This window comes from Sarcophilus harrisii, chromosome 1 (assembly GCF_902635505.1).
Source record: "Sarcophilus harrisii chromosome 1, mSarHar1.11, whole genome shotgun sequence".
Taxonomy (NCBI): domain Eukaryota; kingdom Metazoa; phylum Chordata; class Mammalia; order Dasyuromorphia; family Dasyuridae; genus Sarcophilus; species Sarcophilus harrisii.
In genome coordinates this window covers 166,484,076-166,499,849 of record NC_045426.1, presented here as the reverse complement: position 1 = coordinate 166,499,849, position 15,774 = coordinate 166,484,076, and the positions used below count along the sequence as shown (strand labels likewise).

General features: G+C 32.8%; 1 protein-coding gene across 6 annotated transcripts in view; it reads right to left on the bottom strand.

The window, feature by feature from the left end:
• Positions 1 to 333: 333 nt before the first annotated feature.
• FAM169A (family with sequence similarity 169 member A) overlaps positions 334 to 15,774 on the bottom strand; it is a 73,015-nt gene continuing 57,574 nt past the window's right edge. For 5 of the 6 annotated variants that reach the window (XM_031966441.1, XM_023495822.2, XM_031966444.1 and 2 more), the window contains 5 exons: positions 14,583 to 14,637; positions 13,816 to 13,966; positions 9,561 to 9,726; positions 7,041 to 7,244; positions 334 to 5,751 (listed from right to left, as the gene is read on the bottom strand). In XM_031966441.1, coding sequence (XP_031822301.1) covers positions 5,206 to 5,751; positions 7,041 to 7,244; positions 9,561 to 9,726; positions 13,816 to 13,966; positions 14,583 to 14,637 — 1,122 coding nt within the window. In that variant the 3' untranslated portion in view covers positions 334 to 5,205. The remainder of the gene's footprint in view (positions 5,752 to 7,040; positions 7,245 to 9,560; positions 9,727 to 13,815; positions 13,967 to 14,582; positions 14,638 to 15,774) is intronic. The other variant, XM_031966448.1, reaches the window with a different exon arrangement.

The following is a 15,774-nucleotide window of genomic DNA, read 5'->3' as shown; positions in this document are numbered from 1 at the left end:
ATATAAATTTGTGGGCAATAAATCTTTTTCAGGATAATTGTGTGATGACTATCTATGGGAGAGACAAGAGAGGAATCTAAATGAATACACTATGTGAGAATAGGTTGAATTTATTCCTTAGAAGAACACATAAAGGAAGAAAAGGATATTAAGCAAATTTTTTAAAAAGGTCTGGTAAGCTTTGTTATTGTGATAAGACTGATGAGTTTTTTGTTTTTTGTTTTGTTTTGCTTATAAAAACAATCTTCTCCATTGCAAAGACTTTTTGACTGGGGAAAAGGGGGGAGTGCTACATAGGAATTTATGATTAGAAATTTATTTTGTTTTTAAAACTTTGGGGATTTATGTGTTACATAAAGACAATTTACACCAACTTAACTTTGATAAATTCTAATTTTAATTATCTTTGTTTTAAGTTTGATTAACAGGTGTTAGTTTAGACGTTTCCAACTAATTTATTTTCTGCAAGTCTAGTTACTATCCTTCTAACATCAGGATAAATTTTAAGCTGTTTTTAAGAAACAAATATTTTTAGGAAGAAATGTTTAAGTAAAAAAAAAAAAGCAACTTTAATTTTTAGAAGGCATACTGAATTTTATTTTACAAATAAATTTATTGCAGTAACTTGTTCCCATATGCCAGGTTACATAGGGTAATGTTGGTCTTGAGGACCAATTTTGATGCTATCATAACCATGTTCTTGCTTGCAACTTTCATAGCAAATTTTTAGTATCAGGGTAGACAATAGAAGTTTGCTATTGCAATACTGAATCTATTAATTAGATTAATACTATGGTATCTAAATTACTGAAATAAGCTTTAAATGGGAAAGATCTTGCTGTTTTGATATGAATTTGTTGTCATTTCAATGACCTAAGGAAGAGATTAGTGCCTGAACTTGTCATATGTATAATATTCAGTTCCTGAAGTACCTCATTCTTTCAGAAGTTTGTGAAACAGACAAATTAACTTGTAAGGTTAAAATCAGGAACCTCTTTTGTTTATATTTAAAGAATAGGATTTCAGTACAGTCAGTAATGTTAGTGAATAGTTGTAATTTATGAGCTATCTTGTTCACTTTAATAGGAAATCTCATTTTCATTAATGTTTGTTATTTAATCTGAGATTAGAACAAGTATAGAAATTCATACAAACTACTTAAGAGTCACTTTAAAGATGTTCCCATTTTTAAAGGGAATCTGAGTAGTGTGTCCATTTGAACATGGTTAATAAAGATATTTTACTATAGACAACTTTTCATATAATCTGTTCCCTGTGTACCATTTAAGATTATATAATATATTCTATCTTAAATCATTTGTTATTAAGCATCTCAAAACAAAATCATTTGTAAATTGTTGAACTTATGGATGAAAAAAACACTTACCATGAGTATTAGTTTTATCAAGATAAGTTGAGATTTTTCATGATAAATCTCTTGCTGATACCAATGAAAGATAACAATACTGTTATCTAAAATATGTGATCCTTGAGAGCTGAACCCATCTATGTTATGATTACTGGAACTTATGGTACTGGACCTGATATTCTGAGTCTAACTCCAGGTATGACCACAAAGGAATACTACTGAGTCAAGGAATTTATGATGCCAGCAACCCTTTGGGGTTTATATCTATGAAATCAGACAGGTGGAGTTCTCATGGGAAAAGCTATAGAATGACTCTTGGCATGGGGTGAAGTAGGATGACTTTGATTCAATTTACCCCAAAATGACATTTCCTTTTGAATGGAAAATAGCTCACCTAGCTGATTTTAAGCCTGGATCAATGCATTTGGCTATTTATATAACTTTTGCCTGGAGCTGATAATAAGTTAGGGAAAAATTTTCCCTTATGTTCCTATTGTTTTATGGCAAATTTTGTGAACACAATAATAAATCTGTATGTTATAGGCTAATACTGAGAAGATACTATAATAAGATACAAGTGTATTTTTGAGCTTAGAATTTTGGTCTTTTCTATAAGCTAAACAATTAAAGTAGATGAGTATTTGACCTCATCATGTTTGTTACTAGTAATATATGTGTATGTATGCATGTGCATATCTCCTTAAATGCTTCAAAATAGGTAAGAATGATTGGGCATTGATTCAGCAGTTTATTCTATTCAATAATTTTTCAAGCCTATTCTATTAATTATTAAAGCTAGATGAGAACTATCTTCAGTTTTGTTTGAAGGAAACAATTTTGGTGCAATCAATTTCCATTGAGGAGAGTAATTTATACTTATTTAATATGTACTGTTTTGAAATTAATCACTCAATGTATTTATATATGTACTATCCTGAGGTCATTTGTTAATCTGGAAACTTAAATGATTTACTCTTGAATTAAAGACCAAGTATTATTAATTCCTTACTGGAATTTTATCCTTCTAATGAGGGAATGAATAAAAGTATAAAAATTAGATTCCAATTTTCTGTTTGTATCCGAGTTTCCTATATATGTCAAGATAGCAATTGGTCACCCTAAAATTGTAAATTCCCTAGTCTAAAAGTTTCCAAATTTGATTTGCTAATAATAGACATTAAGATTTGAGCTAATTTTTATTATTTGAACTGGTAAATGGCAAAGTAAATTTAAAATCATACTAAAATCAATTTTGTAGACACAGAAGAACATCTCTACTGCTCCGAGATCATACCCAAACCAGAAATATTTCCAAAGAGCCATAGGGACTTTGGCTTTATTATTGTACTCTTTCCCGTTATGCTTTTATCTCTAAAGTCTACGTAAGAAAGAGAAGTGCCTGCTTTCATTTTGGCAAAGTACCTGTCCATCTTGCATTGTCTTTCCTCTTAAGTCGCATATTTAGAAACTCTTGATGAAGTGTCTGTTGTAACAATTAGTGATTCATTGAGGAGGCTGACACACTCAATTGAATCAAATGGAGAAATAAGTAATGATTATTAATAACCAATGATTTGGGGAGAACAAGAGTCCCTCATACCTTTTTTAAATCAAAGGAGGCAGTTCTATCACCATGATAGTCTTTAATTTAATAAAATGACCATCCTTTTATTAATAAAAATGCCTACCCAAAAACTATATCTTCTTACCTTTTTAACTGCCACATAATCGTGGTATAGGTGCTATTTATCTTGCATTGATACACCATTTTAAGTCTTAATCATTCAAGATATTTTATTAATAACCATTAAACAGATAAAGCCAAAAATTTGGCTCATCTCTGTTAAAAAAAATAGTGAACATGGAAAAGGGCAGAAGAGTGTTCAAAATCCAAAAAGGTAATAAACAGTTTAATAGTTTGCTTGCCTTGAATATCTCTCTCTCTGCAATTTTTAGATTCTCTTTCCAAAAAATATGAATCCTCAAATGGTAAAAAGTCATTGAGTTTAATCAACATTATCTAAATATAGATTGAAGAAAGCTTTCCAACCAAACTTCAATACATCTTCTAATGATACAAAATTAAAACATAACCTAAACCCCAGATGGGCCAAATGGCTTTTTACATTCACCAACAAAAGTTGTTCTAATGTATCTAGTACTGTCTAAACTACATGTGCATAATTCAAAACATCACTGATATTGTCAAAGAGTAATTAATATGAGATTTGATATTTAAGATTATTTTCATTTCTAATAGAAAAGGCTATAATAACTAAGTTCCAATTCAGGGGTAGGAAACATTCTGCACTCCCTAGAATGAATTGGGCAATAAGAGGTGACTAGTGACTATATTAGTCACAACATCATCTGCCTAACAAGTTTTTAACCAGGATAATGGAACATAAAGCAGGGCAAGAGTGAAGTCTGAAGCTTCCAGCATAGTGCATAATTCTGGCATCAACAATAGATACAGCAGCTCCACTCATACTAAAGTCAGCCCCATTCTATAACTATAAGACATGGGGCAGATGAGCAAAAATCATAGAGGGACAAAAACAAAACCCTTTCTGGCTATAGGCCAGAAGAAGGAAATTCATACCAAAGGATTAGAGAGGTGATTTGAGAACCATGGGAAAAAAAAAATTTAACTAGCGTTCCACAGCCAGAGCAAGGGACCTCATAACAGCAAAAGGATTTCATTCTCCTGAATTTGTGTGATTTAATTTTTCTTGCTACAAACTAGGCTGACAACTAGACTCAAAGATAGTATTTAATCTCAACACATGGGACATTGTCTCCATCTGACACAACCAAAAGTAAGATAACTCTAGTGAAACCAAAGTTAAAGTCTTGAAATGAAGTATACAATTAATAATTTTAGCATAGTACATGATTAGGGTGGAAACAAACTCCTTTAAGGCTCTTATAGCATTTCATCAATTCAAGTGTTAGGGACCACAATAAAATAATTTATAGCAAAATAACAAATTTAATATAATTTGTATTTAAGTATAATTTGTTTACCCAACACAAAGGACTAATGCTCCCATTACTGGGAGTATCAGATCATAACATAGAAGATTGACTCAGGAATTGTGTGTGTGTGTGTGTGTGTGTGTGTGTGTGTGTGTGTGTGTGACTATACACCAACACATAACCAAATGGATGCAATAAGTTTCCATGATTAGAATTATAAGCCAAAGTAATATGATTTATATACCTTTGACTTAATATAGTTGTATGGTCATGCTATCAGCCACTTAAAGACCTTTTAAATTCTATTTTAGTGATATTTTAATTAGTTGTTGCCATTTTATGCATTCCTATCTTTTAAAAACTGCTTGAAATGAATTTTGCTTTTGAAGAGTAAGACTGTGAAACATTTTTATTTTGTATGAAAACGTCTTAGTATAAAAAGTACAAAAGATGATTTCTGTGATAAGCAGTGGAAATTCTGCTACTTTCACAGCAGCCTTTGTATTTATGATAAGTTTTTAAAAAAGTAATGGCCATTTATCTCCACCTGCTAAAGATGAAATCATCTTTTTTTTTTTTTTTTAAAGATGAAATTACATTGATTTGGTGATCCAAAATAGGAATGTGGTGGGTTTAAAAAAAATTATAGTGCAGAAAATGTCTAGAAAAAATTAAGAAGAATGGTTAATCTTGATTCCTATAAGAGGGAATGCATCATAAATAATTCCATCTTGAAATTTTGGAACAACAAAGGTTTATCTTCTATCCCATGTGGTTTTTGTTAACTGCCATATTATAAGAAAACTACACCAATATTTTACAAAGAGGATTTTTATGACTGATATTTCTTCCTCCACTCAAGCTAACTTGGCTTTTTTCTTAGTGGGTCCTTTGTACCCTTTGGCCTTTCTTCTTAAATTCCTCCTGTCTATTACTGGTACTTCAATTTCTACCTCCTCAGAACTGCTGTCCGCAGCCTTCTCAGTTGACTGGGTGAAATGATCCTGAGGCTCTGAAGATGCTTCAGACTGGTCTTCTGACTGATTCTTTTGTCCTGTATTTTGAACATCTTCAAGTTCAACCATCCCTGGAGAACTCTGAGAAGGGGTTGTTGTCGTTGGGTTTTCCTGGGAATCAGGGACCATTTCTTCCCCCTGATCTTCCAATGAGGAAGTGGTTTTGGGCGACACATTTTCAGAAACAGATTCTTCTGATGCTTCACCTACCACAGAGTTTGAAAGACCATTATCTGATGTTTCTTCCTTTGGGGTTGTGGCAACACTATCAGAACCTTCCAAAAGGGGTTTCTTTCGTGGAGTTGGGAGAGATTTTTCCTCGGAGCTCTCTTTTTCATCATGTGGGGTTTTGTCCTTCGCCATTTTGAAATCAATCATATCTGTGACCTAAAAAAACCAAACCAAACCAAAATCAGTCATTAAATAAATGGATAAATTAATTCAACTTTAAGAACTTTGACTCTTAGACCCTGGTGACTCTTAAAGAGAGAGCTAGATTCCAGCAATTCTTCCCAAACCCCACATTTCCTAAACCTCAAACTGACCACCACCCTAATTTTCTCAAAAACTTGTGGCTCAGAGGGTAACATGTACATATAAGGGAAGGACCATGAAGAAATAATAAGGTATCTGTAAAGGTAAAAGTTTCATAAAGAAATGTTATGACCACAAAAACAAATTAGAATCTGAGTTCTAAATAGAATCTAAATTATCTAAAGAATTCATAGGAATTTGTAGGTAGACTCAAGTTTAAGTTTATTTTTGTATTTCCTACAAAGTAAAGATTTGTTTAGCAAAATAAACTTAACAACCACATGGCAGGAAGAACAACTGCACCCAGAAAAAAAAAATCGATAAGCAGAAGTATGTATAAAATTGTACATATTACTATGCACAAGAATCAGTAACAAATGCCAAATATAAGACAGCAAGTTGTACTGAATGACAAATGTCTCTTTCTATCTCTTTGCAAAATATTGACTGAAACTGATTTAATGTTCAATTCATTTTCTTATACACACTGACTTTAAAAAAAAGACACTCACATGCCAGTAGAATTTGTAGGTTCCTTAAAGACTTTTAAACTTCTATCTTTTGTGTTTCCTAGCACATCTAACCTTTTAAATGCCAATTGAACTGAAGTGAATTAATAGAACTCATCAAAAAGAAAGAAGAGAAAAAGGGCAAGTGGGAGCCAGAGTGTGGACAGTCTTCAGCACCAAACTAATTAAGAGCCACTGAGGGTTTCTGATTAGGATAGTGACATCATCAGCTCCAATTCTTAGAAAGATTATTCTGGGAGCTGCATAAAGGACTGATTGGAGAGGAGATTCAGACCAGAAATAGGGAGATCGATTAGGGGCTATTATAGTAGCCCAGGCAAGAGGTGATAAAGAGTCTGATCTCTGATGATGGCTGCTTCATTGGAAGAAGGGGAAAGACATAAGAGATCTTGTGAAGAAAGAATGGACAAGGATTATAACTAAAAAGGGATCACTACTATTTCCTGTTGGTTCTGAAAATGTTGAAACATCTACCAATCTATTTTCTTGGCCAACTGATGCTTTAAAAGCTAATATAAATTCTGAATCAAGCAAGAGTAACAGCATCAGAAACACATGATGGCCATGACCTCACTTCCTCATCAGGAAAGCAAAGTTATGTGTTTCCCCTACCTTATCTGGTGCAGTATCCTCAGGAGTCATTGTAGATTCAACCATGGGTGGAACAAGGAGAGTTCCAATTTCTTCACTGGAATGACCAGATGGCCATTTTGACTTTCCATCCAAAGCATCATGATCAGTGTCCTCTTCAGGTTTTAGTGAGGCCTTTATGGTGTCTTCCATTACCTCACCATTCAGGGGTTCTAATTCAGATTCCTGTGGCATTATTAATTTTTTTTTTAAGTGAAAGCATACATAATTACAGACTATCTTCCTAAAAACATGGAAGAACCATCCTGATAATTCAGTTTAAAATAAACTGTTCTTGTTACATCTAATATTAATTAATCCATAAGATGTTCTTATGATATAACTAGGTAGAATTTTAAACCCATTTTTAAAATGAGATTAAGGTCTTCAGAAAATCCAAGAGAAATACAACTAAGCTCCAAAATGGGGCTTCAAAATGATTCAGGGCAAATTTAACCTTATCTTGATGATGACAAGGAGCAAGATAATAACATGATAAAATTTTAGAAAAATAGTCCATTGTGCACATTGATTTCAGATTAGAAGTCCAATTAGGATATTACAATAAATCAACTACCAAACACAAACAACATTTTTGAAAATAAAAGCTATAATAGGATTTAGCAAATGATGAAAAAGGGGGAGAGGAAGTAAAAAAAAAAAAAAATATATATATATATATATATATAGCAAAGTGTCAAGCCTAGTTAAGGAAACCAAGGACACCTAAGGCAAAATGAGAAGTTTAATTTAGGACATAAAATATCTATGAGGAAGCTAAGGATGAAATGGAAGGGGAGCCTGATTCAAAATAAGGGACATAATAAAGTTCAGGACCCAGCGCTTCTACTCACTTTACTTATTTGCAAAATGAAGTTCTAAACCAGACTCCAAGGTCCCTTCCAGTTCTATGTCAAGATTGGAACATAGGTCAGGAGTGGAGGCAAAGATTTGGAATCTATCCACATAGAGCCGAGATCAAGCCAGAAGACAACACACATTTTTACAATCCAAGTCTTGGCAAATATCCACAGCCAAGAATAGCAAAAAGCTAACAGTTTAAAAGGTGGAAGAATGTAGAGAGGAAAAAGAACCACAAAGTATATTGTGCAAGGTAATCAAGGTAAATAAGAAGGTAGCCCACACTTGAAATTTAAAGGCTGACTAGAGACCATTAGTTTAAGCAAAATAGAAGTCTAATATCACTTCAATAGAGTGGTGGGAATGGAAGGAGAAGTACAAGGAGGAAAAGGACGGGGAAAAGTAGAAAACAAACCAGAGATTAGTAATGAGCACTAGGAAAAATAGATAATGGGAAGGAAAACAATGTAATTGAGAAAATTAACTTTTCCCAAAAATCATGGAGTCTTGAGCATGTGATAAAGAGGAAAAGAAGATTGAAAAAAAAAAAAAACTGCAACATTCCCCACATATGGAATGTTCAGGTGGAAGAGTTAGCAGTCAGACTGACACTTTCTTCCTCTCATCTTCCACTAGTGAGGGCAAATGGGAAACAGAAAGTGGGAAGAGACAATGAGAAGATGTTGAGGATGACAGCAAAGGTGAGGATACTGAGGGGAAGTCATGCCAGAGAACTGGTAAGAGATTCTTGCTTTTTATAGCAACTTATCTTTTGTTTAATTATGTCCTTCCACCAAAATAAAGATGCCAATGAAGGCTGAAAATGTTTGATGACTACTATCTATATTCCACAGAAAAGTTTCTTCCATAAAAATGTACGATTTTAAAAAGTTGCTTAGAAACAGGCCCTTATCTATTTCTTAAAACACTTATTATGCCAATATATTTCTGTAAATAGCAAATCACAAAATAATGTTTTATGGTCCCTTATTATTGGAGTTCTTTGCCTCTTTGGGCAATAAGAATGGAAAAACTTACTTGTGAGTCATATCTCAAAATTATTTTTCCTTTATATTGATTTAAGATCCCAAAGTAAGCTATCTAGTTATGAACCTAAAACATGACAACATTTTTTTCTGGAGAAATGACTTCCTTTTACAAAAATAACCACTGTCATTTGCTATGAATATGTATTCATATTCATGTACCCACATGTACCTGTATACTATTCTGACATGTTTCAAACTTTATAAGATGTACTTGATTTTTGTAAATTAAACAAAAATTTTAAATGCTTTTGGGGATCTCACTATTCAAATAAATCCTATGGCAAATCTTATTAGATGTTGTAAAATCCTCTCTCTTCCAAGTTATCTTTTGATTTCATTCAAATTAGTAAGGTACTGTGGGATTTTGGTTTTATTTTTTGCTTCAAATAAAGGAATCTCTATTTCTGCCCCCTTATTGTATTAACTTTATTATATGTATGTATAATCAGAATAATCTATATTATAACATTATATGGATATAATTTCAGTACACAGATAAACAATTGCAAACAGTAAAATTTTAAGTTTATTTCTTCACTGCATTTATCAAGAGGAACAAAATAATTTTGACTTTTATGTTGTAGTCTCATACCTCTTCGTCATCTTTCTTCTCTAGGACTGATTTACTCAACCCTTGTGTTTCTAGGATGTGTTGTTCTTTTCCTATTTTTTCCCGTTCAAAATCAACTGCACTCTCATCAGGTTCATCTTCAATTAACTCTTCTGAGCTCTCAGATGTATATGCAGTAGATTCCAGTCTGGGAAAGAAAGTTATTTTAGTTTTGTTTCCTTAGAAAGGGTGAAGTTTTCAGAGAAAGATCTTAAGAACTGGACATGGCCCAAGAAATCAAGTAGTCCCACCCCCATTTTCCCCACAAATGGATGGATCCCCTTCTATAAAACTTTCCAAATGACTTACTGGAAATTAGTCATTATTCAACTATAATAACCTCCTTAATGTTTAGCAATAGGGGACTATCTACTGCAAAACAACTCATTCCATTTTAAAAATATTTTCTATATAGTTTTTCCTTTTTCTGACTCAAACAAAATTTTGATCTCTATAACTTCTATACATTGGTTCTAGCTCTGGCCCTTTACAACCAAATAGAAATCTTTCTTTAGAAAGTCTTTATGTCAGATTCCTCATAGCAACAGGTTGCAAAGTGGATATTCACCAACTGGGAAATAACTAGACAAAATAGCATATAAATTGGAATAGTATATTAATAAAAGAAACAAATGTGATGTGTTGGAGATAATAATGTATCTATTATTAACTGGTACTAACTATATTATCTGGTACTAAATGAAGTAAAAGAATAAGAGTTGTAATTAACATAACAAAAATGAAAATAATGGAGTATATTTTTATTCTTTTTTTCAATATTCATTTTTGTAAGATTTATGTTCCAAATTCTTCCCCCTTCCCAAGACATCAAGTAATCTGATTTTAAACCTTTCCCATATGTGTCATGTCGTACAAGAAAAATCATACCAAAAGGAGAGAAAAACCATGAGAAAAAAACAAAAATGATGGAAATATTGTGCATTGATCCAGTCAGTCTCCATAGTTCTCTCTCTGTATAGAGATGGCATTTTTCTATCCCATATAATGACCTTATCTATACCTCTCAAACAAGATGGCAAAACATAATCCTTTTGTTCAGACAGAGAGAAAGAGAGGAAGGAGGAATATTATGAATGCAGAATGATACACTGACAGATTTGGTCTATATTAGATTTTGCTTACATGGCTTTTCTATGTTAAAAAGGAGGGTTCAATATGTGTGGAACTTGTGTGTAGGAGGGGATGGGGATATGTGTACATAACAGGAAATTACTTTTATAAAAACAAAGCTATCAATAAAGCACACCCTCTCACACCCACAAGTCCTTCCCTTCTATCACAATAATCCTTCAAACATTAAATGACAGTTATGTCTTTATTGTGTTCTCCCTCCCCTCCAGGCAAAAATTCCAAGTTCCCTCAAATGATCTCTAAGATGGCTTGATTTCAAGACACAATTTATTCAAGATCCATCTTTCCCTTGCTTAAGGCTCAGTAAGCTCAACAACTTAATAAAAAAATTTTGCAACATATACTCTGCCTGGCAGGCACTGTTTTTTCTCAATTGAGTGCCAATTTTGATGGAAGGAATAGGATCTAGTTGAATGAGAGGTTAACTTACATAAAAAACAAGAATGCTTAGTCATTTGCTAATAGTTTTGACCACTGCTGACTCACTCATTTTAAGTAACATGGGCTGTCACCATATCTCCCCATTCTATGTAACAATGATGCTCTTAAATGAGCAAATCTGAGGATTTTCATAGAAGAGACCATAAATGCGATTAAACTGTCTGAGAGAATAAGTGTTCTCAGTTCTTTAGTTTTCTGCTTTTAGACCTGTTCTATTATATTAATAATTGTTCCAAAAATACGATGCCCACAAATTGACACAATACTCCAGATGACATAAGGGTAAAGTCCAACAGCACAGCACAGATCGCCTTAGAATTAGATTGCTAAGGAGAGCTAGGTGGTGCAGTGGATAAAACACCACCCCTGAAGTCAGGAGGACCCGAGTTCAAATGTGACTTCAGACACTTAACACTTCCTAGTTGTGTGACCCTGGGCAAGTCACTTAATCCCAAATGCCTCAACAACAACAAAAATTAGATTAGCACACAGCACTGACTACTCACTGAAATGCATAGTTAATTTATGTAATTTTCACTTTCACACATGTACACACATATACATATATATGTATGAATATTATGAAAATTTGAGCATTTAAGAACACAATACATATGTATGTGTGTACATATCTATGCACACGTTTGTATATATGTTTACAGATACTCAAATGCTAAAATTTTCTTAATATTCACATATATATATATATATATGCAAAATTATTGACTGCTTTCACAATAAAATACAGAAATAGTTTTTGGAAATCTGAATGATATCATAAGTATAGCAGAGGATTTTGAGAATTAACAGGAATCCTACAATAGTAATTCACTCAAGTAGAAAACAGGTCCATAGACAAGATAAATGGAAATCAACATTTTAAAAAAGTAGCCAGTTTTCTTTTCTATCAAAGTATACATTATTAGTAAAGAGTAAAGAAATGAGAACAAGATGGGTCATGGATTAAGGAGTAATAGAGCACAAAAACATACTGTGATGCATAAGTATAATAGAATATTACTGTGCACTAAAAAAAAAAAAAAAAAAAAGAAAGAAAAATAATTCAGAAGCATAAAAAAACACCATATGAACTGATGCAAAGTTAAGTTGAAAACTAAGAAATCAATTCAAAATGACAAAAGTATAAATGGAAAGAACAAAACAAAAGCAAACTCAAAATGAATTCTAAGAGATTATAATAATCAAATTTATTCCCAAAGAAGAAATGAGAAAAAGTTACTTTTTGTTCTTTGCAGAGGTTGGGGGGAAAAGGGGTAGGACAGATGGACTGTGGGTGTGGAAAAACTGAGTAGACTATCAGATTTGGGTAATACTGTTAATTTTGTTGAACTCTTTTTCTGTTGCTTCTTAAATCTTCGTTACAATGGATGGCTCCCTGAATAGAGAATGAGGAGGGATATAAATGTAAAGGGAAGAAGTATGTTCTCATCTCTCTTCTTTGTGGTTAAATCTGGCCATTATAATTGTGAAGGGATTTTTTTGGGGGAAGAGAAGGCAATCAGAGTACAATGACTTGCCCAATGTCACACAACTAGTAAGTGCCTGAGGCCAAATTTGAACTCAAAATCTCTTGACTTGAGGACTGCTTCATCCACTTAGCTGCTCCTTGGCGGCCATTATAATTTTGAAGCATTCAACTGCAATGCTTTGGTTATTATTGTTCTTTCCATTTATATTGTTTTAATTCTATATGGTGTTTTCCTAGTTTTGCTAACTTCACTTCAATCAGTTCATATCAACCTTCTCCAATATTCTATATGTTCATCATTTCTTAAAGCACAGTAACATTCAGTTGATAGATGCCTACTTTGTTTTCAGGTCTCTAGTACAACAAGGGCTGCACTAAATATTTTGATATATAAGGAGACTTTCTCTTCATTTATTGACTTCCTTGGGCATATATACACAAGTAAAACTGCTGGATGGACATTTAAGGATTTTCTTCACTTTATTCTGAACCACTTTCCAGAAAAGTCGGACCATTTACAGCTTTACCTGTGATTACAATTTGCTTATTGTTTCATAGTCAATCAGCCATTTTTGTTATTTGTGACAATTTCCTGGGTACAACTTCAGATTAGTTTTGATTAGCATTTCTCTTAGTAGTAGTATATTTGGTTATACACTAGTATATATACTACAATTAAGAGAAATGCTAATCAAAACTAATACTTTATAATATGAACCATTTGTTCATATTGATTCTTGGGAAGTAGATTTGGGTCTTATATACTATATACTAGAAGATATTCTAATATTTCCCTCATTAGGCTGTGAATTTTCTAAGAGTATAAATTTTTTTGCTTTCTTTTGTGTTCCTCAGTGTTTAGCACGAACATAAAGCTGAACATACATGTTTATTGGCTTAAGCAGCAGCATTTTAAAAATATTTTTAAGCCTGTAAATTCTTTATGGAAGGGAATTTTGGTAAGAATTCCCCTTCCCAAGGATGATTAGTATCTGCTCTAAAAACTGACATCACTGGGCATTTGTGAGATGAAGGGATAGCCCCAGTGTTACTTAGCTAATATCTGTTAAAGGTAGGACTTGGATTCAGTTCTTGAAAAGATCTACTTTGGTCCATCCTATAATATATAATCAAAGTGTGTGGTTGGTCCTTTACCTGCTTATTGGAGCCATAGATGAAGCCTGAGGAGTGTTTTCATCCACATCTTGAAGAAGGTTAAGTTCTGAATCATGAAATCTCTTTCCAATCTTTGGCCGCTTCAAATGACTGCTTCTTGTTTGAGTGTTAATAGGTGTTTTATCAAGTCCTAAAAGACAATAAGCCTATCCTAAAGCAGATATCTAGGATGACACACTTCCTGCATACACTGATATACAGGAAGTAGATTTTGTTTATATATTGACATTTCTCATGTTCCTTACTCATTTATGCTCACTTAGGTGTTCAAAAGTAACAAAATAAAGACAATTCTATCAATAACAACAATAATCTACCTTATATGGACAATGCTTCATCGTTTCCAATTTTTTAAAAATCGGGTTTGATTGATGTTCACCCTATTTATGATCACCCTAGTTATCACAAATATCCTTCCTCCTCCTCCCAGAGAGCCATCCCATGTGACAAATAGTAATTTTTTTAAAGAAAGAAAAATTAGCACAACTGGTTGATCACCAATATGCTTTTAAATCTCATTTCATTATTTGGTATCCCCAAGTTAGGGGATTACTAGGGGAAATTTAAGTATCTATTTTACCAAAGAAGAAACAGATGCTCAGGAATTAATTAGATGACCCAAATTCACACTCTCTGCTTTAGCAGTAATGAAAGAACCTCTAGGTTTTAAGAAGAGATGGAGAGATGTTAAGAATACAAGAGGGTCTAAAACATTTGGCAACTGATTGACCAGTAATATTTCTTACCTTCAGATGTACTTGCATTGGTGTCTGAGATACCTTTTCCTCTTATAGGATCAACCTAAAACAAGAGTGGTAGATTAGATTTCACTGGTGATTTTACCTAGATTTTCCATTAGTGAGTAACTTGAACTTCTCCAAAATCAAAGTTTAAGCTATTAAAACTATTATGTGTATCTTTATGATGCTATACAATTGCACATCAACCTGCGTTTTCTAAGACATACATCATTTAGATGATTATGCTATTGTGTTGACTTTTAATATATATTTTATCTATTCATTGTGCTCTGCAAATCTTTTGTTTCCTACAACATGTATATCCACATTCCCACTTCTAAAAATCTTAAGTTGGATTGTTAGTGGATTTCAAAAAATTATTTTTTTTTCAAATTAAGCACAAAATGACTAGAAAAACTAAGTGTACCCTAATAAAAAATTTAAAAAAATTTTTAAGGAATGTTTCCAAAGGAGTTTCTGTGTTTATAAACCAAAACAGCCTGTTCAGTATCAGTTATATAAACCTAGGGTCAAATACCATATAACTTATAATCAAACCCATACTAGATACAAGTCCCTAATTGACTCATAATATTTAAGGAATAATAACTGTAACCTGATATTTTAGTTACAGAGCAATTTGAAGCATAGAAGGATACAAAAAGACTCTACAAGGGACAGAAATAAAAGAATTTATCATTTCTTACAAATTTCAAATAAGAAGATGGGTAAATTCATAGATCTCAGAAGATGGAAAAAAAATTTCTCAAAAGCCAACAAGTCCAACCCATTATCAAAAGAAAAACCCATCCTACAACTTTTGCAGTTAAGTTTGGCTTTCAAGACTATTAATGAAAAGGATGTGACTATGGCCATGGGTACCCACTGCAAATGAAAATTAGTCCCTCTTCTTGTAGAGAATGCTAATTTGGTTTATTCACTTTTCTTAAAGCAAAGAATGTTTATATTCCTCAATTCTACTATTTTTTTCTTAAAATAAGATGTAAGCTCAACTATCATTTCTGAACAGTTTAGCAGTGATAATTGAAAATCTGTTGAATTTGTTATGCTTTCCCATTTTCACTGGAGGTACAATATATCCAAGCAAATGCTTGCTGGATATATTGTACAACATTCACAACTATAATAAACTGAATTGAGTGCTTTTTTGGGGGGGCGGGGGCAAGCCCTGTTTTAC